The sequence below is a fragment of the Coturnix japonica genome, chromosome 6 (assembly GCF_001577835.2).
Source record: "Coturnix japonica isolate 7356 chromosome 6, Coturnix japonica 2.1, whole genome shotgun sequence".
NCBI classification, from domain to species: domain Eukaryota; kingdom Metazoa; phylum Chordata; class Aves; order Galliformes; family Phasianidae; genus Coturnix; species Coturnix japonica.
In genome coordinates this window covers 1,925,398-1,953,250 of record NC_029521.1, presented here as the reverse complement: position 1 = coordinate 1,953,250, position 27,853 = coordinate 1,925,398, and the positions used below count along the sequence as shown (strand labels likewise).

Genomic DNA, 27,853 nt, shown 5'->3' with positions numbered 1-27,853 from the left:
TCTGCTTTTCAGTTATAATCGTAGGAGCAGGAGGCAGAAAACAAAGGGGGAGAAAAGGCAGTGCCAGGCAGCACAACAGCCGCTGAGCGCCAGGTGGAGCTCAGGGATGTGCTCAGGGAGCAGCACTGTGCTTTAGTTCATTGGAGGCTCTTGACCCAGATTCACTAAATGACGCTGCCTTCAGCTGCGTGCAGCACTAAGCTCTCCTTTGCTACGCTGCTGAGCTGCCTGCATGGCACCGTCACTGGAGCAGGTTGGCATGGAGTGGAGGTTGGTGCTGTCATCTCCTCTCTTAGGTTCTCCATGTTTTCTAAGCTTCCTTCTCATGCTGAGTGGCACAGCCGTAGTATGCTGAAAGAGCGATAATAAGATAGATGACATCTGTTTAGGTCACACATTAGATAGGATTAATGCTTCTAAAGACTTTCAAGCTACAGCTTAGTGCTCTGTGATCTGAGCACATTGGCCCTTGGACATGTGATGGCTGTCAGCTACAGAGTTTCCAGAGTGAGAGGGTGGAAGCGGACACTCAAGTGACCACCAAAAGGATACGTGCCCATTCCATTCTCTGACACAGGCCAGCCATGACAGACTGGGTGCTTGGTCCTCCACTGGGACTCCACATAGCTCAGCTGCTTTCCGAGAGCCTGCACCTCTACAGAGATGCAGGAGAATGGGAGGCCACATACTCCAAGCTCACTTGAAAGCACCCATGCCCCATCCCTCAGCTTACATGCAGCGCTTGAAGAACGAGCAGGCCAGGGCTCTACCCAGGAGCTCATAGTATTAGTCTCCTTATTTGCAGAGGGTCAGCTAGATCTTGTGACCTATTTAAATAGTAAGGCTTTGGAAGGGAGCTCAACAGGCGTGCTGTGTTCATCATTTCAGATTCATAGCTTGAATAGAGCAAAAAGAAAGCTTAGACACCACAACTCTAGTCTCTTAAAGTTCTATGGTCTCCTAAAAGTGGAAGATGCAACTGACAAATGCAGCAAGTTATACCTGGTTATTTAACTGCTATGGTGGGAGCTGATTAGAATGACTAACTTCCATCTCAAATCCACATACTGCCACCCTCCATCTTGCCAATTAACAGTATTACTTAGCACTAATAGACTGACTTCATTTTCCAAGGGCTTAAGATGACAAATTAATCACCTCAGCATGTCTGAAAGGAACAGATGGCAATGAAGTATTAACCCTGCAATTTCACAGTTAGAAAAGTCCCCCCCCCCCCGCCCCCCCAAAGAGGGAGCTAACAGCGTCCAGAGGGCACCTGACCCCTTTACTTGTTGATGCCAGGATTCCTGTCCTTGTCTCTGCTCAGGAGTTCTGCTCTACTGCACACAGCAGTTCCTAAACAGAGCTACACTGTTTGTATTATCCCATTTTTAATAAGGAGTAACATCCTTCCAGAAGGCCTCTTACCTCAGCATGTCTCCAGGCAGGTCATTACTGCTTTGGATTTAAAAGACTAAATGTCTATCCAATAATGCAATTAGCCCAGCTTGCCATTATTTCTTAGCAGAGAAGCGATGAAGAAGAAATACGTTACCCAGTCAGTACAGCAGAGATGCTGTTTTTCCTCTTTAACACCCATGGTTACCTCTGAGCACTTTCCTCCCACTCACACCAATAGTCTCAGAGGACCATGTGCAACATCATTCCAAGGAGCTTTTTGGCTCAGCAGTGCAACAAACCATTTCTTAAGCTATGCCTAAAAGCAAAGAGAAGCTTATTCTAGGGCAGGCATTCCTAAAGAAACAGAGAAAAAGAAGGGTGAGATCAGGATTTAGGCGATAGCACCTGAAAGGTCTCTTCCAGCAGCATGAAGCCAAAGACAAATTGACGCTTTCCAGAGAGAAACATGCAAATAAACGCCATGAATCTAGAACTAACTGATATGACTTGTACTAAGCAACTCTTTGCTGTTTGACTTCACTATAGGAGGTTTTTATTTAAACCAATACACACTGATTTTACTCTTCTTTTTGAGAAGCTCCCCACTCGGTTATAAACCTGCTGCAAATTTATTTCTATTTCAAAATAAAACGTAACCAATTTGGATTTCCATAAGTTAGAAAGCATTCAAAAACAGAGAGAGAGTTGTCACATTTACAAGAGAAACACTTGAACAGAGATCTATCATTAAGAATTCTTCATGTACACACTGACTGTATTTCTGTTGGAGAACACAGTGAACCCAAATTCTTCTGAAGGGGCATCCATGGCAGAAATAGAACATGTTACCCACATAGTTAACATTCAGATGAGCAGTATTTCTTCTAGATCTCCACTTGGATGTCTTGTCTTTTAATATTCAAAGGTATAGAAAATGCTTCCATGCAAACTCTACTTATGTTACCAACAGCTTCCTTGACCAATCTTTCAGCTCAAATAGGTTCTGCACTATGCTATACTGAAGTTTTTCACTGGGATTTTTTTCTAACTTGTTTATGGGGGGAAAAAGGAACTCTTGAAACTGCCCGTGTGTCCAAGGCACTCAGAAGGAACAATCTTAGTTTTAGCTGTACTTTGGTAAAGACACAAAGTCCCACTTCAGTGCAGACTGGGAACACAAGACAGGCAAAGATTAGATGCAATCTGTAGAGTAGGATCACGTGGCAGACTAATATGGACAGCCTTTGTTTCAGAAAACAAGCATTCAAGAAGTAATTCACACAACACGGGTCATCTTTGGTAATACTTTACATCTGCGTTAATTGGTAAACATCACATCTGTACGTTCAGATTGTAATTCGTCTACTACATGGAAGTTGCAGGAGCATCCTCCAACGACACACCATCTTGCAAAGGGATGAATTCTGGCTACTAATACTGAAATTATATTGTTTAGCAAAAGTTACCATCATATGTAACATAGTATTGTACTAGTCTGTCATTTTATCTACAGCTCAATTGGGTTTATAGTCGGTATTAGCACAAATTAACAGCAGAATGAATTCCAAAACTTGGGGAGTAGGGTGGAAAGCTAAGAATTTGTATGAGTCATTTTCTAGCTTTGTTTCCTAGCCCCTAAATCAAGAAAATACTGAAAAAATTCAACATCATTTTTAAAAGACGCATCATTTATAAAATAAATCTAATTCCTTGAAGTACGATGTAAAATTAACATAGAAGAATAAGAGTGCTACATTAAAAACAGTCAACACAACCAGATGGCATGTTGAAGGTACAACCGTACGCCCCCAGTCCCATAGCCCAATTGTAGGTTTTTCCATGCTTTGCTCTTTGATGGCCACTGAACTTTCTCCACTTATCCGCAAGCAGATTGCCCACGTGTACTGTGTTAACACTTGAGAAACAGCATTTATTTACAATTTACAAACAAAAAAGCCCCAACGTGGCTGTGGCCATCCTAGAGCTATGCTCACTCCACTGCAGTACTTGAACGAGCACAACAGCTCGGATATCTCAGAGAGTGCATCACTGTTCTGAATGGCCTTTTCTTCCCCATTTTGTCACAAGATGGATCCTTCTTAAGAGAATCCTCATTCCTTTTCCCAGTCTGTTGGACAGGCTCTGTCTGGAATTGCTCTATTTGAATCTCAAGATGTTTCTGAATGGCTAAACCAAGGACTTCTGGATCCACAGATGCCCCATACACTTCCCAGGTCATTCCTTCATCATCCCACCTCACTTCCCGTACTGGAGACTTCGGGGCCTCCAAGTCTTGCTCCAAGTTCACCTCTGGGAACACATGTGAATGGCTTTCTGCTGCAGCCGCCGGGCTTGTCGCAACAGATTTGCATTCCATGGTCGGAAGAGTTTGTACTTCGGCATCTCTACGCTCAAGAGCTGGTTTCAGTCCCTTGTTTAAATCATTTGCAGAGGTCATAGTCCACATATCTTTAGTTTTCATTGCTATGTCAGTCGTTTGCTGGCTGCTAAAAGCAACGCAAGCAGCCTGTGTTTCTGGAGAAGCTCTCTCCTGCTGAGTGTGATGTAGTTGCTCTCCAGGAACGCTACAGCACTTCAGGACTCTCTTGGCATCCAGGCCTGATTCACTTACTGAAGACACAAGCTTAGGATAGCTCAGAATGTCCGAAGTGGAGAAGGAATGAAAATAGTCAGGTGATGCTTGCTCCTTCCCCGACTCGCTAACTGAGCACACCAATCGCGGAACAAGCTGTATAGATGGTATGGGCAAAGAATGGCAATAGGCAGGGACAGTCGCATCGACTTTCATACAAGAGTCCTGCCTTACGTTACAGGGCGCTGCAGAATTGTTATGAACTGTCATCACCATTGGCGAATACACAGAGTTTGGAATATTGCTGTACGTCAGACCACCATGAATAATCCCAGTGGCTTGACTGAGCATTGTCCTGTTGGAAAAACCATTTCCAGGCATGTGGGGTCCCAGAACAGCACTGTGAAATCTTCCAGGATCTGTGTAAACAGTCGTATTATGTGAAATACCACCACTGTCAAAGGTATTCGTGGGTACTTTTTGGTCTATAGGTAGCACTGGAAGATGAGTCACAAGGTTTTGATAGTGAGATGTATTTGCATTTATTTCTGATCCATATCTTTCTGTTTGGAAAGACATCCTCACCATTGACGGACCATGCCCGCTGCTAGAAGAGCTAAGGCTGGAATCGGTAGCATTGGTTTCTATGTGAGTGATGTAACTCTGTAGTTTGCAACTGCAGGTTAGGTCTGAGTGGCTTCTCTGGAGGGCAGCTCTTGGTTCATCCATATTATCCATGCTTTGCTGTTGTTTAAAGCAGGCTGAAGAAACATTCTCAACAGTACTGCTCTTTACACATATCTTAGCGTCACCCACTTCCCAGGATGCTGGGGACTGTTCAACGGTAAGAACATGGTTTGTAGTCTTAGATCTGCTCTGTGAATTGTTATTGGGTGACTGATCGTTCATGGTTTGGACCACTGACTCGAATCCCATCAACCCAGACTGTGAGGAAGACCATCTAGGAGTTGGCACACTTCTGGCATCACTCTCATGTCCCAGGGTTTGGCAGACAGTGCTGCTGTGGCTTTTCTTAAGCTCCTGTTTGTTGCTTTGCCTTTCCAAACTTGAATGCCCAGCACAAATGAGACTCGAGGAGCTCTTCGACAAGGGGTGACTGTTGACGTTCAAGAGACCATGACAAGCAGAACTTAGCGGGTCCTTGTGGGAATGAGTGTGGAGCTGGTGGCTGTCAGCTGACATGGCAAAAGGGAGAGATCTGCAAGAAATGGTGAGGAGAAAAAAAGAAGCAATTTGAGAAGGTAATATAGAAAAGTTCACCTTGTTTTCTACTTATTAGCAATACTCATCTAAACAACCTCAAGTACCGTCTCCGCAGGACTTAGGGAAGTTCACTCATAAGACCAAGAGGGCAAGGCTACATATTCAGAACTCTCAGTGAGAGGCTTCTCATGTGATATTTATAGACTCCAACTGCAGCAAGCCCACTCGGTACAGCACGCAGCCTCTCTGGCCTGCGGGACTCCACTGACCGCTGGCATCCAGAGATAACAACACAAGCAACACTTCTTTCCACAAATGAAATTTCAGATTCTTGGGCTAGAGGCACTGCCAAACGCGGCCTGGTCATTGCTCTAATTCTAAGAGTATTTCAGAAGCGCTCACAAAATCACGCTCAACACTTAGGAGAGAAGCACGTGCTGGGAAGGGGGTAGTTTTAAAACACTTCCCTCATCTCCTCCTCCAGAATGTTATCTATCCTGTAGCCACTTATACCTATGGGTATAGTCTGACACAAAGAGTTCAAAGGAGTCAATAGGATTAAACACCAGAGCGTAGCAGTCTGCAAGGCAAAGACCTTTTATTTAATCTCTTTACAAGTCAGCACCTGCAAAGGCTCTCACACACATTGGGATGAAACGATATTTACTAATGAAAACCCTGCTAGAAATATTTGGTCTCAAGTGAAAGAAAGCTTCAAACAGACATGGCGCACAAGTGCTACGTGGCTATGGGAGCATCAAAGAGCTCTCTCAGAAAGTTCGCAAGGTTCAAACACGCATATATCCACAGATGCCAAGATCTCTGTATGCCTTCTTTGTGCAGCACTTCTGCAGAAACCTGTGTAACCAGAGGTGTTGTAAATTTCAGCTCTAGAGTAACGCACTTCTCTACCATGTTGAAATCCAAAGTCACATTTTCACAGGCAGCTCAAACTCTTCCCCATTTATAAGGCCACCTCTTGCTTTCCCCCTCACTCGTTCATAGCCAAGAGCTATGAGCCCTTACACAACCACCAGGCAGAGCCTTGAGCCAGATGTGCACCCATGGGGCTCTGTGAGGACGTGATGGATGCAAGAACAAACGTCTGATAGGTCTGGCCTTTGCTGACCTCTGCTGCAGCAAAATGTTCCCACTACATTTCGCATTAGCATGAGTGAGCACACAGCCGTGTCAAACTGCGTCAGCTTGCTGACCCAGATCTTTTTTTCCTCCTTTTTTAACTGGCTTAGCACTCACTACACCACATCATCAATTCAGCTGAGCATCCAGCCCCACTGATTGCTAACATCGGCTCAGGGAGGAAACAGATAAAGACCACCCACTCTACAGAAACAGACGAGTGGCTTAAGCTCTGAGCAAAGTAGTGCAAATGCAGTGCTTTTCCTCCAAAGACTTTGGCACTAACAGGCAGTTCCATACCTGTCTTCTCAGATACCTTCATTTCACACGTGCACTGCTGGAGCTGACACCCCGGAGTACACAAGTATTTTTGCACATACCATGTACTTCCCTACAAGAGGTGGCACAACTCCACGTGTACACACACCGGGGATGCTGCAACAGGAGTCTGTGCACATCGCATCCAGCTGATGACTTCTGAGAAGCAGAAGGAAGCCAATCAATGTCTAGGTGTGTACATGCATGTTTTTAGCAGGGAGAGGCTGGGGACAGGTGAGAATCGTGTTAGGCTATTTAGAAAACAAAGAAAACTCTCAACTGTAATTTTACAGCCATGCAGAGCCATTGCATTTTGTAAATGCTAAGGGAATCTGCACCTGAATGCACAAATAAAGCACAAACCCCGTTATGAATATACAGAAAATTGTTAGACAAGCAGAGAAAGGATTAGGATAGAAATGGAATTAACATCCACTATTTTTGGCTTAGCTTCAGATAGCTTATGAGGGAATCTAGGCTGCTTTCACTAATTCCACTGAACTACTTTAAAGCAACAAACATGCATTTTGCTATGACTTATGATTAAAGTTGTGACCTATTTAATGCACTAGTAAATTTGTCTCAGAACATTAAATATCACGTATGTTACCTACATAAATATTACTAACTGTCATTTCAAATACTTCTACACTTTTATAGCACTTCCAAGTACAATCTTGACAGCAATCACAATTGGATCTAAGATAGAGTAATTCATTGCTATCACGCCATGTGAAGAGGAAGCTTCCATGTGGTTTTCAGTACCACCTAAGCCAGTATGACTGTATTTAGCTCCTGCACCATGTTTGGTAGCGATTGCTTTCCTTCATGCACTGGCAGGTTTCATAAGGACGTTATAACAAACAAGGCATCCACAAAACACATCCTAGATTACACAACAACATCTTCATTTGAGAAACAGAACTTAGTCGGTGGCACCATGCTCCAAGACAACGCGTGTTTTGTAGCAAGAGAATAGTGTGATTTTAATGAACTTACAAGATTTACTCGAATAGAAGGCTGCTATATCTAGGTTCTTAACTCTGCTTAATCTTATTACGGACACCACGGGTATAAATTTGAAAAGGCAAAAACAGTTTATGGTTAAAAGAGCAGAACATTCATTACAACCTAAGAGGCAGCTGTTAGTTAGGCATAAATATTACTAACATCTGTCTGGGACACGACACACACAACACACACAGAAGTAACAAAAAGAACTCAATGTCTGCCTAAGCATCTGAGTTACCTTTGGTACCAAAGACACTGCTGTCCATTCACAGGGCTGCTATTTTAAGCAGTGCACCTTCATTGTTAGTATCTACAGCCAAACTCCTGCAATAGATGTTTACCATAAGACAAGTGGCATGAAAAAAATACCACCATCTTTTTCAATAAGCCATTAGTTTCTTTTAGAGCTGTACTAATTTTAAAGAGACTTACACCAACTGAATGAAAAAACAAAGTATGGTGATGTCTAAAAACCTGGTCCTGGCTGTATGCTTTGAGAATCACCAGTAACTCACACAAGGTAAGAAAGGTCTGCTCTGCCCTGAGTCATAGCATGAAGCCAGAGGAGCTCCCCCTTACTTCTCTCACCTTAAAGAAATGGTCCATTGACAGTAATCACTTCTGTTGGGCAGGGGGTAGTCAAACCATTAGAAAGGCATTGGCAAAACAGGATTAGCCACGTTAAAAAGCTTAGAGATTCAAGCATCTGGGATTAGTTGTTTTGTGGCTTTGTTATTTTACCTTGGTGAGGAATAGGGGAAAGGAAGAAATGGAGAAGCTGAAATGGTGGAAAAGATAGCTCTCATCAAGGAACTTCAGGTCTTTCTCTAAATAACACTAAATCAATACAACCAGATTAATAAAGAATCAGGCTGAAACCCCAATTACTTAACCTTTAATCCATCATCTTCCTTTTGGCTTTCCATTTTGGAATAGTTTTATATATTTATTATGCCTTGTTGGCTTAAATCTGCTAATGCCATCCTCTAAATATTCTAGGTCATTTCCAAGTACCAGACAGATCTACAAAACAGACTGATGTGGGCACCTACAGACAAGATCAGATGTGCAAACACATCAGTGCAGACTGTGTTTGTGATTGGGAAGATATTCCAGGCCTGACTGCATGCTGTTACTTCCCCTGCATCACAAGAAGCATTGGTGACAGGGGTGAGCACCATAGTTCCCTTGTAGGAAGAGGAAGATAAGTACATTTGACAGGCTAGAAAACACAAAAGCAGAAGGAGTTAAGACACTTCGTGTTCAGTAAGGCATAGATTATGACTGCAAAATGCACACAGACTAATCACAGCTTCTCTTTCATTTACGTTAACTATCACTTTTATTGCCAGTCTTGGGTAACAGTTTTCAGCCCTGGCTTTCTTCTCCTTCCACCAGCTGAAGCTGAGCATGCAGGACAGATATCTGTGTTCACTCTGTGTGTGGCGTTGAGATGACAGAACCCAAATCCTGAGGTTAACATGGGCAGCCTGGTCACCAGTGACCTCAGCAGAGGATACTTAAATAATTAGCATGTCAAAGATGAGTGTGCTTAAACATCTGTTCATCCAAACACCTCAAGGCAGAATAGTAATGCCAACAGCATGTACCACCCTCAGCCATTTGAGGGGAGGAGGGAAGGGATCTGTCACAAGCAGACATGAAAGCGGGCTACACATTACTTGGGGAATCAGCCTTAGTCGTTCTTAATGTACTTATCCTCTGAAGTGGGTAAAACTCAACTGTTGGATGGAATCAGGAAAGAGAAATTGAGTAGCACAAGGCTAACCCCCTAGATAGAAGCAGGCTATGAAGATGCTTAAATCACTGCACACTTGAAGGAGTTTAAGCTCTTGGAGGCAGGAAATCGATACTCAGAACCAAGTGGAATGAAAAGAAAAGGCTGAAATGGCCCTGGCAGTGTGTGAGCCAGAGAAGAGAAAAAGAAGGAAAACAAGCAGTCTATATTCTAAAGTGGTGCTGACAAGAGAGGTGATGCTGAGACATATGACTGCAAAGAAGGCTGTCTTTATGATAACTTCAATGGAATTCCCAAGAGGGAAACTCACACTGGGCTGTAAATAACTTAATGGGAAAGCAGAGGACTACGCTCTATCACAAGGGAGGCATGTGTTGGGTGCAGTCCTGATGCCACCACAAGACAGATTGTGTAAGTGTGCATCTTCTTCACCACCGCCCTTTGTTCAGTTATCTATCCCACAAAAAACCTGACAGATCTGCTCAGGATTTTGGCCTTTTATAATAAATTATTATAGAAAAACATTGCTGCCACTATACCTGCTTGTACACACAGACCTACTGCAACATACAGCGTAACCTGCTTACATGAGGCCAGAAGTTGGCACATGTGAAATCCCACCCAAACAGGCTGAGTAAATCAGGTATCCACCTGCAAATTCACATGTCTCCATAGAAAATACTCAAGCTACCTTCTTTGTCGTTTGCTTGAAAGCTTAATCACAACAACAGAAAGAGATGAACTCAGCTTGGCTTAGCCTGCCTGCCATATGGATACCCTAGCTTTGCCTTCAGGATTGAGCACTGGAGGTAGTTACTGCTGATTGCGAGAGCACTACAATACTGTGATGCTCCACTCTGACAAATTAAGGTGCATCTGACACTTAAAGCAAGTCCTTGGGCAGCTAGCAAGCATGCTGACAGGAAGAAAGTGGCCAAAGTGCCAAGCTTTCACATAATATGCCCTGTCTCCTAGATAATCTTATTTATTTGGGCCCTGTGTTACACTGCCAGCAACCACAGCTTTAGAGCTAATTAGGGTGACAAACAACGAAATCTCAAGCCGGCCTTGAAAACCACTTGCTAGCGTAGAGCACAGCAGCTTCAATGTCCACATATCACCACTACTAGCAAAAGGATGGCAATTCCTACAGTAATAACAAGCAGGAATAGTGGCGATGTAAGCAAAGGTAACAGTAATCTGAAGCTCTTCAAACATCTGTGATGTCCAGGGAACATTTTTACAGGCTGAAAGATGCCCCATCAAAACAATCAATAGTGGTACATTCAACTTAGGTATGTAGTAGCACTCTCCTTCCTGCCTAAACAACCTTAACCTAACAAACTATCTAGCAAGACCGAGTAGTTTACCCTCACTTCTTTTGCCTTGCAGCATACCATAGGCAACAGAACCACAAATCCCTTATTCCAAAAGATGGCTGACCCCCATAGTATCAAAAATAGTTGGTTGGTAATAAGAAAGAGGAAACAGCTGCCTCTTGTTTCTTTGTTTACTGCTATATAGCATGACCCTGAGCATGTTGTTCATTTCGTGACTCAGTTTACTCATCTGTGACTCAGAGATTAGATGCAGAAGCCCCTGATGTAAATATTTAAGGCTTAATTCATGATTGCAGAGCACTATAAAAATCCCAGGATAAAAGATATTAGACATCGAGAAGAGCATATTCTGGTTCTTCTTTACTAGTATTTGGTTTGAAACAGAGCATCTTTTTGCACAAAATTCATGTTGTGCTTGCAGAAAAAACTCACCTATCTGGTCAAGCTTAGGACAAAGGATTCCTAATATATAAAACTGGTATTAACAGTAGTTTTGTTTCACCAGAACCGAGAGTTTCTTAATTGGGTGTCACCTAAGTGCTGTAAATCATACAATGTAGATAATGTACATGCTAATACCAGCTGTATTGTGCAGCAAGATTTATTGCAAGTAGATTCATTACAACTTCTATAAGCAGAGCTGACACAATCAGAGATCGTGTCCTTCTCAAAACTGATATTTCACCACATCTAATAGTTACTAAACCAAAACTTGATGTCTAAAAAAAGCAGCTTTCCCAATTACTCTGTGGTCTAATCAGGTCTAAGCAGGCAACAGTTGTCTATAGCTTTCAGAAACAAAGAACATCCCTCTAATCTCTCAAGAATGGGAGAAGAAAAGCATTAGAACTTGGGCAGAACAGGGTCCACACTCACAAGATGCTGTTCAAAGCCTTGGACACCAGAGACCAAAGGGAGAAAAAACCAGGACACATAAAAGCAGTGGACCAAACTTGGAATTTTTAGCTCAACTTTGAGTGCATATGAAGAACTTCCTCAAGAGCTCTTGTTTATGTTCTTCTCCTCTTAGTTAATTTCAACCACAAAATAAGCTGCAGTAGCCTCTACTTCCTTATTAACACTTAGTCACGTCAGGCACACAAATACTGAGGTACAAAGAGGAGCTGAAAGACAATGCAGGTTCCTCTCATCAGCAGGGTAAAGGCAGATCCCACCCGCACTGCCTGGACAGCTGGAAGAGAACTCATTAAGGATCTCCTATTAACTGCTGGCAACAAGATACCAACTATGTAAAGTTATTCTATGTTATAGGAATTCTTTGCCATTCAAGCATTTTTGACGTATTCAAGACCAATGTGGACAAAAGCCTAAGAAACCTGATCCAGCCTCATAGCCATCTCCACTTAGAGCACGAATTGCAGGAGATGAGCTCCCAAAGTCTCTTCAACACTGAATGATTCTGTCACTTCCCATCACCCTATAATTTCAATTGTCATTGCAAAATGACAGATATTCTTTAATCACAGAATTGTAGGGGTTGTAACTTGTAACTGAGTTCTGTCAGTCTTACGCATTGTTGACTGGAGTAAAGCTTCTGCAAGCCAAATGAAGGTCTCACATCTGCTCAATCCATTAATCTTCGTAGGTGTGCCCTTGCTAAAGATTAATTAGCAAACATTCTGTAGAAGGAGAAAGTCTCCCGCTCCTTTCTCTGCTTTGTATCAAATCCACAGTGCACAAGAGGTAAACTATAACTCCAGAAGATACCTGACACAGAGCAATAGGTCATTACAAAGGTGATCTTTTTTAGGATGGTTCATAGGTGCAGAACAACACTTGGAAATAACCCATGCACTTACTTAATGCTCATGCTGAACACTAAGCTGGCGAAGATGTGGCTGATGGTATTTTCATTTAGAACATGAACATGAATTCCTATTACAGAAATAAAAGCAGCGTAAGGAGCTTCCATAACACTGCTTTCTACACGCCTATTTGTAGAGTAATGTGGTTTACCACCTGCATTTTGCAAAGGCCAAAATTATAGTGATCCTTTTCTTATTCCCATTTTCTTCCCCTGTAATTCCCTTATTACTGTACAATGGAGCCACAAGAATGAACCAAAACAACAGTGCTCACAAAATCCATGGTGTTGCTCATAGTAGCAGGGGAAAAAAAAAAGAGGCTGACAGAGTAATTGTAATAGCATTTGCAGGCTACGATTCATGCTGTATTGTTCTTGGGAATAGGCTGGTCTGGGGCTACAGACATGCAAGACATTGCATACAGCTTCCAAAGATAAACTTGGATTTATCTGGGGAAATAAGAGAATAGTCCAGTCCCTTTAAGGTCACTTGCAACAATAAAAGCATGGTATAAAATAATAGCAACAGGGTTTCTATTTGTTTCTGATTTGTTGGATAAGGGTGGTGGAAAATGAATGAATGTATTGCAAGTACAACAGCTTGCAATATCCAAATGCAAGGGATCGGTCGAATATACTCCATACTCGTATTCAGCCTCTAATCTCCAGAGCTGCTGAAGAAAGAGGATTTTGCTGCTCTTCTGTACAGAACCATCCTGCAGAAAGTATAACATTATCTGACAGGAATAGCCAATGCTTCTATGCATTTGGAGTGCTTTAAAGCTACCTCTGATGTACATCATTTTGTCGTTGCTCTAAAGCAAGAGAGAACGAACCTTCAGAAGTACAATAGTTATAAATAATGGTTCTTGTTTGTTCCACTTCCCCTCATACATTCTGGTTTCCAAGTTGATTTTAAAATCATTTTGTTTGCCACGTAAGGAAAAATGTGGATTTGGAGTGGTTAACTAATGGATACTCATTAGATTTGGGACCATAAGCCAGCTCAAACACTACAGTGTCGTATGGCATTCAGTGCTCTTGTCTGTGCAGCCCTAGGAAAGCATCAATATCTACACTCTGACTACAGCTCTGCAGAGCACAGCTCAAGTAAAAATACCTGGGTAGCATATAAACAATACCTTACAGTCAGAGAACAGTGCTTTTACAGAGTGACTGAGCTGTGTCATAGAAAACAAAGTACTCAACAAATCCACCCTCTTAAATGAAACTTTCCCCCAGCCCTAATTATTGGACACACAGACTCATCAGATCTTACTGCAGTTCTAATGCTTCACTTTAAACATGCAAACAACTCCTTGCAGACTGTCCTCTACATCTTGGTGAGAGGAAATCACCGATACTTTTGCGTTGGCTAATTACATCAAAACCAGAGTCTCTAATTCATCATCTTCATTCAAATCTCGAGGTATTATGAAGAAAATCCAGCAGTTATCTTCCCAGCCAACTGCTACGCTTTAAGTTCTGAATGCAGAAATAAACGTTTGCTTTCCCCACCCCTTTTAAACCTCTTCCCCCAAACCCAGAAGTGCATCAGCACAGGTTCATACATTTAATCACAGGTTCGGAACTGCAACGCATGCACAAAACCTCTTAGGAATTAAAAAAGCAGAATGTGGTAAAGAAGAGAAACCATTATCTGGTAGATTAGTACCAAAAAGTGATACATAAAGCCATACATAATCTAGAAATAGGGTGATGAATCTACACTACAAATACAAATACATACACACCTCAGCTAAAGACACAAGCACAGAATAAAGCCCCACAATGTGCAGAACTATATTAAATTCTATTGAAGTTCTGAGCCGTAGATCTCATATTTTACTAAAAGAGAAAACTACAATTCCCTTGGCTTTTTAGTCCAGCTGCCAACCCCCTGCTGCCAGCACAGCGCTTACAGAAGCCTGGCTCTGTCTCTGTGCGGCTCCTCTCCCTTCCCCTCATCTGCTTTGTTACTCTCAAAGACCTGCAGGAAAATCAGTGTCCTTACAGGAGATGAGAGAACAGGCATTGCGTGACTCCCATGGTCCTTACCTTGCCCCTACTCAGAGATGGCACATCCAGCTTCCCTGTCCAAGCTACTTGGAGGGGATGGAAAAGAGATGCTCAGAAATGTATGGAGAATGAAAGCCAAAAGAGTTCAGATTTCCTTTGGAAACTGGGCTCTCTCATCCGCCTGATGCTGTTGACACTAAGGTGAGTATATAAGGGGAAGGAGGGGGGATTGCTAGAGAGCATCTAAGGCAGGAGACAGGGAGATGGGGTTTCCTCTGCCTAGAGGTGACGCCCCTTCCTGCCTCCCCCTTGGCTGGAGAGGAAATAAAATGGAGCTCAGAAGGGAGGGAGAGAGATAATCCTGCAGCTTCATCTGATTAGAGAACAGGGCCTGTGCAGAGCCAGCAGTGCCGCCAGGGAAGCACAGGGAGGGGAGGTAAAAAGGGGCAGGAAGAGGAGGAGCAGAGGGGAGGAATAGAAATAAGGGAAAAAGGAAAGGAGGGATACAGAGGAGCCAGCAGCTGGGCCAAGCTACCTGTCTGCATTCAATTTCTACCCCTATGGAAATATGAAAATATTAGTTGGAGACATTCCCTGCTTCTGGTAATCTAGAGCAGAAAAAACAAGCAGGAAAGCAACCACACATATACACACACACCCCAAATCCAAAATACACCAGCTGTATGGGAATGGGCTGCTGACCAATCTGTCCCAATGGATTCCAAAGACAGAATGTTTGAGCAGACTGAGAGAAATAGGAAAAGCAACGTGCCACAAATTGCTGCTCCTCATGAGGCACCCCCTGACACTGGCAGGGTTCCGTATCACTGCTGCTGTCCAGTCTTGTCCTCTTCTGGTAGGAAGAACCTAGACAGTCCACTCAGTTGGCAGACGGGGGCCAAAACCCTCCACCCCCATCTGATGCTTTTGGAAACACAAGATTGAAGCCTGAAGCCTCCCAAAACCAAGTCATTTTCTACATGCCATCAGATTTTGCTCCTAGGAGATCATAACACATAAACACACACACTGAGCAATAGCTCCCTTTGGCTGCAGGTCAGAAGGCATTTCAGGGGTTAAAAGCCATGCCTAGGTCAGCAGCAGCTTTCTGCCTTTATTTCACTTGACAAGTTTATTACAGCAATGAAGCAGAGTAGGCATTTCAAGTCAGCTGCTTGTGCTGACCTTGCGCACCCAGCAAGGCTAGGAACAGAAGTACCTTGAACCCAGCTGTTCCAGAGCACTCCTTTTCTGGTTCCTGGAAGCCCAAACTCCCCACAACAATATAGAGGTTTGCAAGTGCTGCTAGAATCACAGGGGTTTAAAGAAACCTCCAAGATCACCCAGTATGGCTGTGCACCTACCTCCAATATTTCTCCACTAAGAGAATCTACCAAGATTGACAGTTTTCAATGAAATCATCAAAATGAGATACATTGCTGACCAAATGTCACCTGAACAGCTTACATGTCATTAGAATCATAGAATCACAAGGTTGGAAAGGACCCACAAGATCATCTCATCCAACAGTCCTCCCATTACTGTAGCTACAACAAGCCACTAACCCATATCTCATAGCTCCTCATCCAGATGCCAGCGCATATAATTGGCACACAGAACATTGTGGTGGGTACAAAGCTTTTTAATTTTACTTATCATTGGAGAAAAGCATAAAAAGAACTCACATCCAAGTCTGCAGAGTTTATTCTGCTTCTATCTTTAACCAAGTTCACAGTTAGAGGAAACCATTAGCCAACAGCCTATGGTGCCTTCAGATACACTGGGCTAACTCCAGCCTACAAGCATGAATTCCTTTAGGGAAGAAGTGTTTCTCTGAGCTGACTCACAAAAGTGCTCCTTGCAATTTGCTCATATCTCTGTCTGCAGGCTTTGTTTGCAAACCCTGGAAGGCTGCTATTTCCTGCCTGCTGATTCAAAGCCACTTAAGCCGCACCTGCAGCCTGGTCAGTTTTAGTTTAATGCATTTCTGAAACACATTCTAGTCCACAAGAACAACGCAGCCCTCCAGGAACAGCACACTGCCTTGTGGATAACGCTGCTCGTTTGCCTGAATGTCACCTGTCACAGCATATTTGGATCAGATCTTGGACAGTGCCATTGTAGAAGAATTCTGAGTGCTTTTGAAGACTAACAGCACTGCAGAACAGCCTGTGTGAACCTGCAAAACAACTAAAGGCACCACAGGCAATAAAAAACCCCTTTCATTATGCACAGAACCATTTGGATACTTTCCTCTCCACATACTGCTGACCCCTACTGAAACCGGTACTCTGGCCTTGAATGGCTCCAGGGACATCACAAAGGGCAACCACCTCCTTTTCCCTGCTCGCCACCCCTCTTCTGATGGAGCCCAGGATACCATTTGCTTATATACACACACACACACACACACACACATATATATATATATACACATATATATGTGTGCTTAACCTAAAAGCTCTTAGAGCTACAAAGTATCTTCACATGTCCAGGAGTTATTTAGGAAAAGGCTGGTATAAACAATCTCATCTGTTTCAAAGACTTTCCCTCTTATTTTGCCAAAGGAACAGAGCAATAATTGATGGAGAATGCAAAGAAGATGCTTCTTTTAAGCGTATTTTGTGTAAACCAAAGATTTCATGTCACGAATCCTAGAATATCATCTGAAAACAAGGGACCGTTACTCTGCTTTTACTTCTGCTTTGCCTGGATCTCACTTCCCCCTTTGCATAACTGCTGTTCTCCACTGTTGCTTAATATCCAGCAAGAAACAGTAATAAATAGAAACATACATGGAAAAAGAAAACACACACACAAAAAGAACCCACCATGGAAAAAAAAAACCAAACAAGCAAGCAAACAAAACCAAGCAAAAATGCTTCCAGCCACTTCTGGGGTAGCTTTAAGCTGCTTCTCGTGCCACAGGAGCTTTGCCCTTTTTGAGAATCTAATCACATGTTTAGGTTCAGTCTCTGTGTTGTTACAAGTCTCCCATCTGTTCTGTTAGGTGCCCAGAAACAAAGAAGAGAAAAACAAACAGGACAAAACATCAGACTTTGAGAAGGGCAGTAACTTTGTTTTACAGCTCAGAACCACATCAGTGTACAGAATGATGGCCCTCAGTTACCTTCCACAAATATGAGTGCAACAATTAACTGGTTTTTGGACAACAAATAGAAAAAGGAAGTCTTGGTGTCCTTTCTGGGTTGTAGCTCATACTGGGGGCTAAGTGCTGTGAATAAAGCCTGCTCTAGAGACAGCTGGCTCTGCTTAGTGACAAACAGACATCTAAGACATCTAAATAAAGGTTTGAACTTCTATGCCTCAGTTTCCAGATGTAAAATGAGGAAACAGCATTAGCAAGAAGGTGGGGAAAGTACCAAAGAAAACACTGTATGAGAAGAAAGAACTGCAGCTTTGGAACGTAATTTCCCCACTCTGAAAGAAAACCAAGCTGTGCAGCCCCAAGAAAGGCACTGTTTTCTCATATGACCTGGAATATACCCAAACAGCCTGGTTTGTAGTCATTGCAGTGTGCTTGTCTGGTGGCCCATGGCCTCTGGATGAACATTCAACACTCTTAAACCAACATTTCTCTACCTGGGCTTTGGCAGCAAATCCATCTCTGAACTGTGCCCTGCTCTGCTGTTCTCCCTGACATCTCTCAGGTGAGTTGGGAGATTAGGAAGTGTGGGGAGAGAGCATGACGAAGACAGATGGACAACAAAGGCTTCAGGATATTCAGGGGAACGTGAAGATGCTTTGGATACAGTCTCTGTGTCTGCCTTTACTGGTTCACCCTCATAACAGGAGCAATCCTTGCTTAAACAAAAGAGGAAAAAATCATTATGCAACCAATATAACAGGGATGACATTCCAAATTAGACACCGAGAGCAACAGTACCATGCACTACTCAAACCTGTAAGGTACTACACACACATCTCCGAGCAGCCCCATGGCAAGGAAACAGAGCTATTTCAAGTATGACCACAGCCAGAGAGAACTCAGTGAGAAGGGCTGTAAGCCTCAGGCGAGCTCTGCCCACAATAATCTGCAGGTTTGACTCCGTGATGGATTGAAATGCAGTAACAGTGTTTATGCAACTAAATCTTGTTCTAATCCATTAGTTTATGTAACCTTTGCTCACGGACACACTGACTCATAGGTCTCAGGAATCCAAAGAAAACCTTTAACTCTCTCCCACCCTTCAGCCCCCTTGGTTGCCAAATACACAAACAGAGGGCCAGATACCATTGTATTAATTGTATTTAGGAGAAGTCATGACTTCTTTTTGGTGCACAGGAGACACTACAATTTACGTGTGCAATACCACACGTTCTATGAATGGATCTGGTCCTTCCTTACCTTGATTTTTGTGGCAACAGACAAGAACAGACACGGTGCTGTTTCATACACAGCCCCTTTATACATCATGACGCTTTCCCAGCGCATCCTGTGATCGCACTGAATCCACGTGTTGGAGCCAGAAGTTGGGTCAGTCACCAACCCAGCAGATGGAGCCAAAGAGCTGCAGGCGGCCTGCAGCCTCCAGCAGCTCCAGTCCAGAGAGAATTCTGTCCATCTCTCCATAGAGAACTTCTGGTTTGGCTACAGATTCAGGGGGTTCGCTGGGCTATGATGAAACACCAAAGCTGGAACGCAAAGTGGGATCCCTGTGTTAGGTTTCAGCTTCTCCATGTTCTCTGCCTGGCTGCCTTTCTCTTGGGTCCCTTTAGAGGCAGCAATATGGCAGCTGGTGATTTGGTGTTTTGGTCCTGACTGCTTTTTACCTGCAGTTCTGGATCACAACCTGAGACACTCAGGGCACTTCAAGGCAACAACTGCTTACAGTAAAGCTGGGAGAAAGCATTTTTGGGGGACTGGATCCCCTCTGAATGCCCATAATCCCCCATCCCCTCTCTCTCCCAACCATCCCTTGCTTTTCTTTAGAAAGGAACCCAACTGGCTCCCAGAACAGATCCACCAGAGGATATATTATGACAGAAGAGACTTTTCATTCACATTTTCCTCTATGAAACCAGTGACAAATCCATATCTTGCTAAAGCCAAGAACCAGAGGTCAGCTCAAGGCCAACAACAGACTGTGGGAAGAAATTCTTATCTCTGTTACACAAGTGTGAATCTGGAAGGATTCCAGTTATTAAGCAACCTATAAAATAAAGTTAACAATAACTATTAAGTCAAAATGCTTTTGCGATGGTTAACTACCAGTAATTAAGGCTGGTGCAGAATTTGGGAGCCTGTGAATAAAATGCACTATAGGAATTCAAAGTACTGATTGTTTTATGCCATTGACCATTATACTTCTGCATACTGATGTAATCAGTTTGCTGTTAGCACTCCCTACAGATTCAAGTCCATTATGTCCCTGACTGAAACATTACTCTGAATTAAATTAGTCACATATTAATTGGGAAACAAAACCTACCTCTGTATAGGAGTCATTAAAGCTGAAGACGCCACCAGTGTGAAAGTCAGAACTCGCAAGGAAGTGATGGAGATGGCTGGAGAACTAAAATGCATTTCACTTTAAATACCTGGATTTAAAATAATAATAATCAAAAGGAATCTTGCCGTTGAAAGAAATCTGATCTAACTTTAAGAATATTAACAAATTACAGCAGAACACATTAAAGGGAAACTGCCAACTGAACTATGCTGGCACTTCTTACCCTTAGAACTATCTGGTGCCTGAGATTCTACAGCTGCATCTCCTCTAAGCATTCTTTGGCTTTTCAATTTAAAATGGTGCTGCATAAATGACTGCAATCATAGAATGGCTGAGGTTGGAGATGATCTTAAAGATCATCCAGTTCCAACCACAGCCATTGGGAAGGGGTGCTGATCACTCTATCAGGGCTGTGGCACCCACAGCCTCCAGGGCCAGCAGTGCCAGTGCCTCACCACCCTCTGAGTTATGAATTTCTTTCTATCATCTAACCAAAATCTCTCCTCTTTTCATTTCAAGCCATTCCATCTTGTCCTATCACTATCAGACAGTGTAAAAATTCAGTTACTGTATTCACTAAGAAGCAAACGTTGGCAGACAGAAGGAATTAGGATAAAGAACTACTTCTGTGCCGTGTACAAGTGAATGTGTTGGTTAAAAGCTGTTGGGTTGTATTTTTCTTGCAAGTAAAACATTAGACTATTAGCACTAAGGGACCTGTTGTGGTCAGCCAGCCTCGGGGCGGGGCTGCCCGCTCTCGGTCCCCCGGCGGGGGGCGGCAGCTCCCGGGGTAGATGGAGGCGAGCGGCGTGAGGAGCCCGAGCACCAATGTCCGGTAAGTGCCGGGCTGCGGGAGGGGGTGGGCGGGTTGGCAGGGGCCAGGAGGAGGATTCGGGAGAGCAGGGGTAGAAAACCGACAGCTGCCGAGGAGATGGAGACGGGAGCTGCAGGGCTGCCCCCAGGTTGGCCACAAGCAGCCAGACAAACAGGTCACCCCACCACTTACTTGGCTTAGTCTCTGCCTATGTTAATAGCTGAAATATTGATAAACCTGAGTACTTATATGGGGATTCTTTATATGGGGATTCCAAGCTGTGATGGAGAAGCACCTGACCACCCTCCCAAAAGGCTTAGAGAGGAGTTCAAGTCAAGCTTATTAAAAAACAGATGCTAGACAAAAAGGGGCCCAGACCCAAAGAGACAGAAGGTACACACCAGTGTTACCCTGCATTGTAAGAATGGCTCAGAGCACCCAGAGCAGCACAAAGCCCCACTGCAGGCAGAGCATTGTGCCAGCAGGTCGGCTCCATCACTGCTGTGATCATGATCCCATGCCACAGCACAACACAATACATCAACTGCTCATGATGGCAGATTAGAGGACACATACTTAGTCATGGCACACAATGGATTTAGCTTATTTCAGAGGTTGGCTTTGTGAGCAGTGCTACATTGTGCTCTAAACCATTGGTTCTGTTTCTGATCTGATCAGATGGACTAAATAAAGAATATGAGCTAAATTCTGACTGCCCTCATTAAATCCCAGGCAGCTCTACAGAAATGGGTGCAACAACTAGAAAAGCAGAACTGGACGCACCGGCAGAGAATGGCTCAGAAATACTTATTTGGCACTGAACAAATTCAGGACATCAAATTCATGAAAGAAGAGATCAGGAACTCACTTTTTTTTACTCAAAATCAGGGCACAGCTGCTGTACTCTGCTGCATCACAGCACACCTCAGCTCTCTGTTAAAGCACTTTTCTGCATCAGGCTTTCTAAGCTATAGATCTATCGGCTGCCTGCCTGAAGACACACTTGAGGGTGCCCTGTAAACCTAAGAGGAGCACACACACTGGAACAGGTTGCCCAAGGAGGTTGTGGGTGCCCCATCCTTGGGGGCATTCAAGGCCAGGCTGGATGTGGCTCTGGGCAGCCTGGTCTGGTGGTTGGCAACCCTGCACATAGCAGGGGGGTGGAAACCAGATGGTCACTGTGGTCCTTTTCAACCCAGGCCATTCTATGATTCTATACTTTTTGTGCTCAGGGCTGCATCTGTTACATATTTCCTCATACTGTGCATTCTTATAAAAGCAAACTAAGTTACTAGTATAGTGTAACCAGTTTTGTCCTCACGTTAATATTAACTCATATCAAACAGGCAGTTGTTTCACGTTCCTCAGAGTGAGTACTGCACTAATAAGCCTGGCTAAATACCAAAGTGTATCCAGCCTGGAGGAAGGCACAGCAAAGTGCTCACCACTGTGGAATAGGCAGAAACAGGCAGGCTGCTCCATGGGCTCACAGGCAGCCAGTGCCTGCACAGAGCTAAGGGAATACACACCTGGAGGGGAGCTGGGAAAAAAAGAAAGAGCTCAAGCTGGCTCTTGTCATTGTACCAAAGGCAGGAAAACAAGATAGGATGGGAGAAAGGCCTTGGTGGCACTGTGGCCAAGTTAATTTTACAGCAAAGTATTTACATAAGTGTTCTGTAGCTGAAGGACATCCCGTATCACCCACTGCCACGTGGTAACAGAGGAAAGATCAGCAATACATGCACATGCAGCCTGCTTCTATACTGCTCGTTTTGAAGTTGTTATTCAGAACTGCTACAAGTGACTGAGTTGTGTTTGTAGTGCCTTTATTTTTACTGCCATGTAAAGGTGACTAACAGCAAGGTATCTGCCAAGCACAGACAGAACAAGAATGGAACAAACCATAAGCACATACACCTCTACCAGATGAGTCGTATCTATACAGGTTATGGGTGCTTTAACATACAAGAACTACTCAGTTCTATTTAAGTATTCCTAGCCTATGCTGAATTATGCTGTCTATAAGCACACCAAGGTCAAGGTCAGTTTTCAAGTACTTAAGTACTTCAAAGAGGCAAGGATGGAAAAGGTGCAACATGAATAGTTAGAAATAAGATGAAAAAGCAAGAACCTTTCATCAGAGAGGTGCAGAAAACAGTTCAAGTTAATGCCTTGGTGCTCATGAACAAACAGAAGAGCAGCAGTCATCTTCTTACCTTAGGAATGCTGCCCTGAGGGAAAGGTAGCCCATGTGCTGCTGTGCTGTAGGACACTGGGAAATGTAGGACACTGTAGGAAATGACTCACTGGTGGCAACCAATGTCCAAAGCAGGTTCAGATCTGACTCTCCAGCACCAGTCTGCACCCTAAAACCAGAGAAGAGAGAAAGTCAGTATCAGCTGTGAGAGAACACCAGGGCTCTGTCACAGTGATTCCAGAGGAGACCCTGAGAGCTAAACAGGACTGAGCTAAGCTCAATCACTGCACAGTACTCAGCTGATCCTAATTCAGCTCCCATCACTGTAGCGGGAAGAGAATAGTCACCAAAAAGTGCATAACTTTGACCCTGCTATGCTGCTTTGTGTGCTTCTGTTTGAACAGAACAAGTAGTTGCTGTTGCTGGAGGTGTAACAGTAGGGATCCTTCTATTTGTTCTCATTGGAATAACTGCATACTTGCTCTGGAAGAAGCTTTGCCTCGTATATTCTTATGAAGAGCTCCCTAATCCTGACAAAACAACACCTGTGAGCGCCATTGTGCAAGATCAGTCAGCTCCTGAAATCCAACCAAAAAGCACAAGGTATATTATTTCCTTTTTAAAGTAGGCATTTTAACCTGGTGAATTTCAATCAGCCGCCATCTGATTAAATATATTATTTATGTTCTGCTTTGTTCTTTTCTAAAGGTACAAATGCAATGACTATTTGTAATTGGTGTAAAAGGTGGTATAGTGGAGTGTTATCGCTGCATGGATAGCTTTATCTGTTATATAGACAAATACAGCCCAGGTGTCTATATTGCCCCTGGTAGTTTCAAAAGAAGAATACAAAAACTTAGAATAAGGACTTCAGTTCTGAAAGGAAACTCTCTTACTTACTGCAAGGCTTTGAAGCTTTAAAACAAGAAGCTGCAGTTAGTTCTTCATTTTCTTTGAAAGCTTAATTCTAAAAGAGAAAAAAGAAAGGTGAGGGATTTGTGAAGACATGAGAACTGAGGTCCCTTGGAGTTACAGTGTTATTTACAAGGATATTCACTCTATTTTTTTTTAATCTGAGATAAGTAACCATATTACTGTTACCGAGTTTGGTTTCTGTATTTGAACTAGAAGAATCAGTAGCTGTTGATGTCTTGAGCAGATCCAAAAGCGTTCCATTCATAATTCCACCAACACTGCATGGGCGAGACTGGATTCACCTGACAAATGAAGAACAAATCCAGGAAGACAACAACTCCTGCATGACTCCCCAGTCTGGGCCACGGTCATCATTTCATTCTTTGGGTATGACATTTCAAGATTACAACTTTTGGAAGGGCAGCTTGATTATGGAGCATGTTCATTGAAGGCATATCAGACATAGTATGAACAGTAGAAGCCTACAACTACTCCAGATTTGAGTAGTTGTAGTTGAAAAGTAATTCAGATCCCAAGTTTATGGAAAGATTGATCAATGTGATTTCCTTAGCACAGCAGTGGTTATAATAATGCCTGTGACAGTCTTGAAACTAACATGTTGATGCTTTTTATCTTGTGAAGCTGGAGCTTACATTGTAGGGACCGTTAACCCTGAGCTGTACAAGTTCCCTGAAGACACGAGTGAGACCGATTTTCCTGAAGGCAACATTGGCCGCCTCTGGTTCTCTATAGAATATAAGCGAGCATCAGAAAGGCTCCTCATCTCCTTGATAAAAGCCAGAAAGCTGCAGCCTCCTGCTGACTCCTGCAGTCCATTTGTGAAAGTCTACTTGCTGCCTGATGAAAGATGCTACTTGCAGTCTAAAATAAAGCGTAAAACCCTCAATCCACAGTTTGATGAAAGCTTTGTTTTCCAGGTACACGTGCTTTAGATAAAGCAGCCTTTTGTTTGCAAATATTATCTCACACATTTTGTGAAAGTGATTTTTCTACCAACTTTTACCAAGATACAAGCATCTCCACTGGAGGTGCAATTTATTACTGGGCCTCCTGGAGACTCTAAGCTACCTACCCAAGTCTGTGGCTCCAGAACCATCCTCACTTGTGGTCTACACCTAAATCAGGGATTCCAGAACTTGTTCTAGGAAGGCTAATGGTAGCCTGAACTATGGCTGAGCAAAGCAGCCCAGCAGCTCTAGACATCCAGTGAAAACTTATAGCAAAGTTTTTATAGCTTTTAATTTCTTTACAGTGAAAGTAGACTAGATGCTAAAACCCTAGAAGTCTCAGATAGCTTACTATTATTTTCTTCCTTCTCCTGTACAGGTTTCTAGTAAAACCTTGCTTCAGAGGACTCTGAAGTTTCTGGTTTATCATGTCGATAAGCAGAAGCACCACCACCTCCTAGGCCAAGTCATCTTCCCACTGAAAAATGAAACCTTAACTGATGACAGCAAAGTAGTTGTATGGAGAGATCTGGAGAAAGAAAACTTAGAGGTAGGTACACAGCAGGCTGCTTGGCGTTGTTGAATTTCTCTCCTCTTGCAAGTATTGGAAGGGTACACGTATGACAGAAGTATGTTGGATTGAATACATTAGATGCTGAAGTTTGATAACTATTTGGAGTTCAAGTTCCCCTGTTATGAACCTGCAGCCCCAAAGCAGATGTAGGGGTTTTATCCAATTGTTCAGAGTCAGATGGGTTAGGAGGATACAGTTGCATGAGAAAGTACTTCATGTTATTTCCTTCTGTTTTGAAACTGTAAGAGCAGAAAAAGTTCAAGAGGAAGGAAGATTCAGGAAGGCTGATTAACCTGTGTTATCAAGTGTCACAACAGCATAAAGCCATCACTGTTTGCTGCCTTGGTGTGGCAGAAAGCACTAGCAGGAAGAAACAGCCCGCTCCCTCCATTTATCCATGTGGAGTTTTTAAGACTTCTGATGAATACTATTTTGCTTTCCAAGACTCCCTCAGAGTACGGTGATATCCAGTTCTCCCTCAGCTACAATGACTACCTGGGTCGTCTCTCTGTGGTGGTTCTGAGGGCAAGGGGATTAAAGCTCCAGGATGAGAGCCATGCTGTCAGTAAGTGTCACTTCATAATTCATAATTCCTCCTTAATTCCTGTTCCAATCTGTTCCTTCCTTATTAGTTCACCCAGGCTTATGCTGAGTGACTTTCAATAGAACAAATAAACAGTCATTTGAAAGAAAACAAACCACATTTTGTTACTGGGGTAATTAGATTTCGATAACTCGGTTCTGCTTTGTTTTGGCTTTGGTTTTTAATAGTTTTCCTTCCACTGCAATGCAGTGACAATCATTGCTTTGATCTAAGTATAGACAGCAGCTGTAAGAAGGCCCTTGTTTTAGATCAACCTTCACTTAGGTGAAATTAAAGCTTTGTTTATCAGTAGTTTAAACAAAACCTTCCTCACCTGGGAGGAAGGTACAGGAATGAAAGGCCAAGGATGATGAGTAAGAACATGACCACTCTTTTAAACAGCTTTTGAACTGGAAAGGGTGCTGTGAAGCTGCACCCTGGGTGCTCTGTGTACTCTCTGCTTAACAAATGATACACATTACTTTACTACCATACACTTCAATCATTCAGGATGGAATTTTATACTTGGCATTTACTCCTGAAAGCGAGACATTCCTTAAGCCTTCCTAACTGCCTCTAATATGTATTTCTTTCTCCCTCCCCACAAGGTGTCTATGTCAAGGTCTCCTTAATGAACCATAATAAGTTAGTCAGAAGTAAAAAGACAGCAGCTGTTCTTGGATCTCCCAATCCAGAGTATCATGAATCCTTCAGTTTCAAGGCAAATCAGACAGAGCTGGATACAGCAAGCCTGAGTCTATCTGTGCTCCAGAACGTTGAACAAAGTAAGCTACATATTACAGCTGTCAAATCTCTTATTACGTTGCATAGAGGATTAAAACCACTTATTATGATCAGTGAATGCTTATGCATATAACCTCCCCATCTCCAACTATTTTTAAGCCATTTATAATTTCTAATCAAATTTGGAAGATGAGCAGTGATTTTAATTATCACAGAGATCAAGTGTAGATTCTTTAGCAAAAAAGGAAAAAAAGAAGGATTTAAAATTAGTTTTCAGAATATGCATTTCTTAGAGAAATAAAGGTTAAGATCTTAATTTATATTACATATATGTGTTAATTACTAACTGTTTTCTTTTTTTTCCCCTCCAGATACACATGTGCTGGGGCGTGTTGTAGTTGGGCCATTCATGTACAGCCGGGGCAAAGAACTAGAACACTGGAATGAAATGATCAGCAAGCCTAAGGAACTGGTCAAACAGTGGCATGCTCTCTGCTACAGCACTTAAAGAGCATCACTCTATGGACAAAAGACACGCATAAGATGGAGAAGCTCTCACTGCCTTTTTAAACCTAATGATAAAGGGTACAAAATCTTCCAACAGTTAACACTCCTAAGCAGGCAGGAATAAAAGTATATTCTTTATTTCTCCAAACCCAGTCAGAAGACTTGGCCCCCAGTAGTCTGGAAGCCAGCTCCAACCTGTCCTTGGACATCTCCCCAGATCTCTCTGCTGGAAACAGAGCACGGATTAAGGTTTGACCTAGTATGGACATTCCTACATAGAACACAGTCAATTGGTACAAGCCCTTACGACGTATGTTTGTTTTAGTGGTAGTTTTCTGCACTCATTAATACTGTTCTGTAACGTAATTCAAAGGAATTAATTTATCTCGAAATAAATACAATTCTTCTCTTCCTAGCTATTTACTGTGGTCCTGACCTTCACACCTT

At 43.0% G+C, this 27,853-nt stretch overlaps 2 protein-coding genes across 8 annotated transcripts; one reads left to right on the top strand and one right to left on the bottom strand.

Annotated features, from left to right (window-relative positions):
- Positions 1–1,937: 1,937 nt before the first annotated feature.
- On the bottom strand, positions 1,938–24,256 carry GPRIN2 (G protein regulated inducer of neurite outgrowth 2). Of its 7 annotated transcripts, none has more exons than XM_032445556.1 (4): positions 24,016–24,256; positions 23,135–23,284; positions 20,084–20,192; positions 1,938–5,213 (listed from the first exon to the last, which is right to left on the bottom strand). In XM_032445556.1, exons 3-4 carry the CDS (start codon positions 20,176–20,178, stop codon positions 3,392–3,394), a joined length of 1,917 nt encoding a protein of 638 aa, XP_032301447.1. In that variant the 5' UTR covers positions 20,179–20,192; positions 23,135–23,284; positions 24,016–24,256; the 3' UTR covers positions 1,938–3,391. The 7 variants fall into 7 exon arrangements, with proteins under 7 accessions (XP_032301447.1, XP_032301446.1, XP_015721532.1 ...); XM_032445555.1 differs by having other exon boundaries at positions 20,084–20,167; XM_015866046.1 differs by lacking the exons at positions 23,135–23,284; positions 24,016–24,256 and adding exons at positions 18,234–18,451; positions 19,000–19,286 and having other exon boundaries at positions 20,084–20,193.
- LOC107315564 (synaptotagmin-15) lies at positions 20,605–27,821 on the top strand. The gene is made up of 8 exons (XM_015866055.2): positions 20,605–20,939; positions 23,520–23,718; positions 24,275–24,417; positions 24,673–24,968; positions 25,378–25,548; positions 26,017–26,137; positions 26,764–26,940; positions 27,271–27,821. Exons 1-8 carry the CDS (start codon positions 20,933–20,935, stop codon positions 27,405–27,407), a joined length of 1,251 nt encoding a protein of 416 aa, XP_015721541.1. The 5' UTR covers positions 20,605–20,932; the 3' UTR covers positions 27,408–27,821.
- The last annotated feature ends 32 nt before the right edge of the window (positions 27,822–27,853 follow it).

Excerpts from the sequence above, each read along its gene's own strand:
- LOC107315564 (XM_015866055.2), top strand. Across the intron at positions 25,549-26,016 it reads TGGAGAAAGAAAACTTAGAG|ACTCCCTCAGAGTACGGTGA; the intron begins GTAGGTACACAG and ends TTGCTTTCCAAG. Across the intron at positions 26,941-27,270 it reads GCTCCAGAACGTTGAACAAA|ATACACATGTGCTGGGGCGT; the intron begins GTAAGCTACATA and ends TTTCCCCTCCAG.
- GPRIN2 (XM_015866046.1), bottom strand. The coding sequence starts at position 19,224 with ATGGAGAGATGGACAGAATTCTCTCTGGACTGGAGCTGCTGGAGGCTG. Across the intron at positions 18,452-18,999 it reads CTGTTGCCACAAAAATCAAG|GATTGCTCCTGTTATGAGGG; the intron begins GTAAGGAAGGAC and ends TGTTTAAGCAAG. Across the intron at positions 5,214-18,233 it reads GATTTGCTGCCAAAGCCCAG|ATCTCTCCCTTTTGCCATGT; the intron begins GTAGAGAAATGT and ends CATTTCTTGCAG.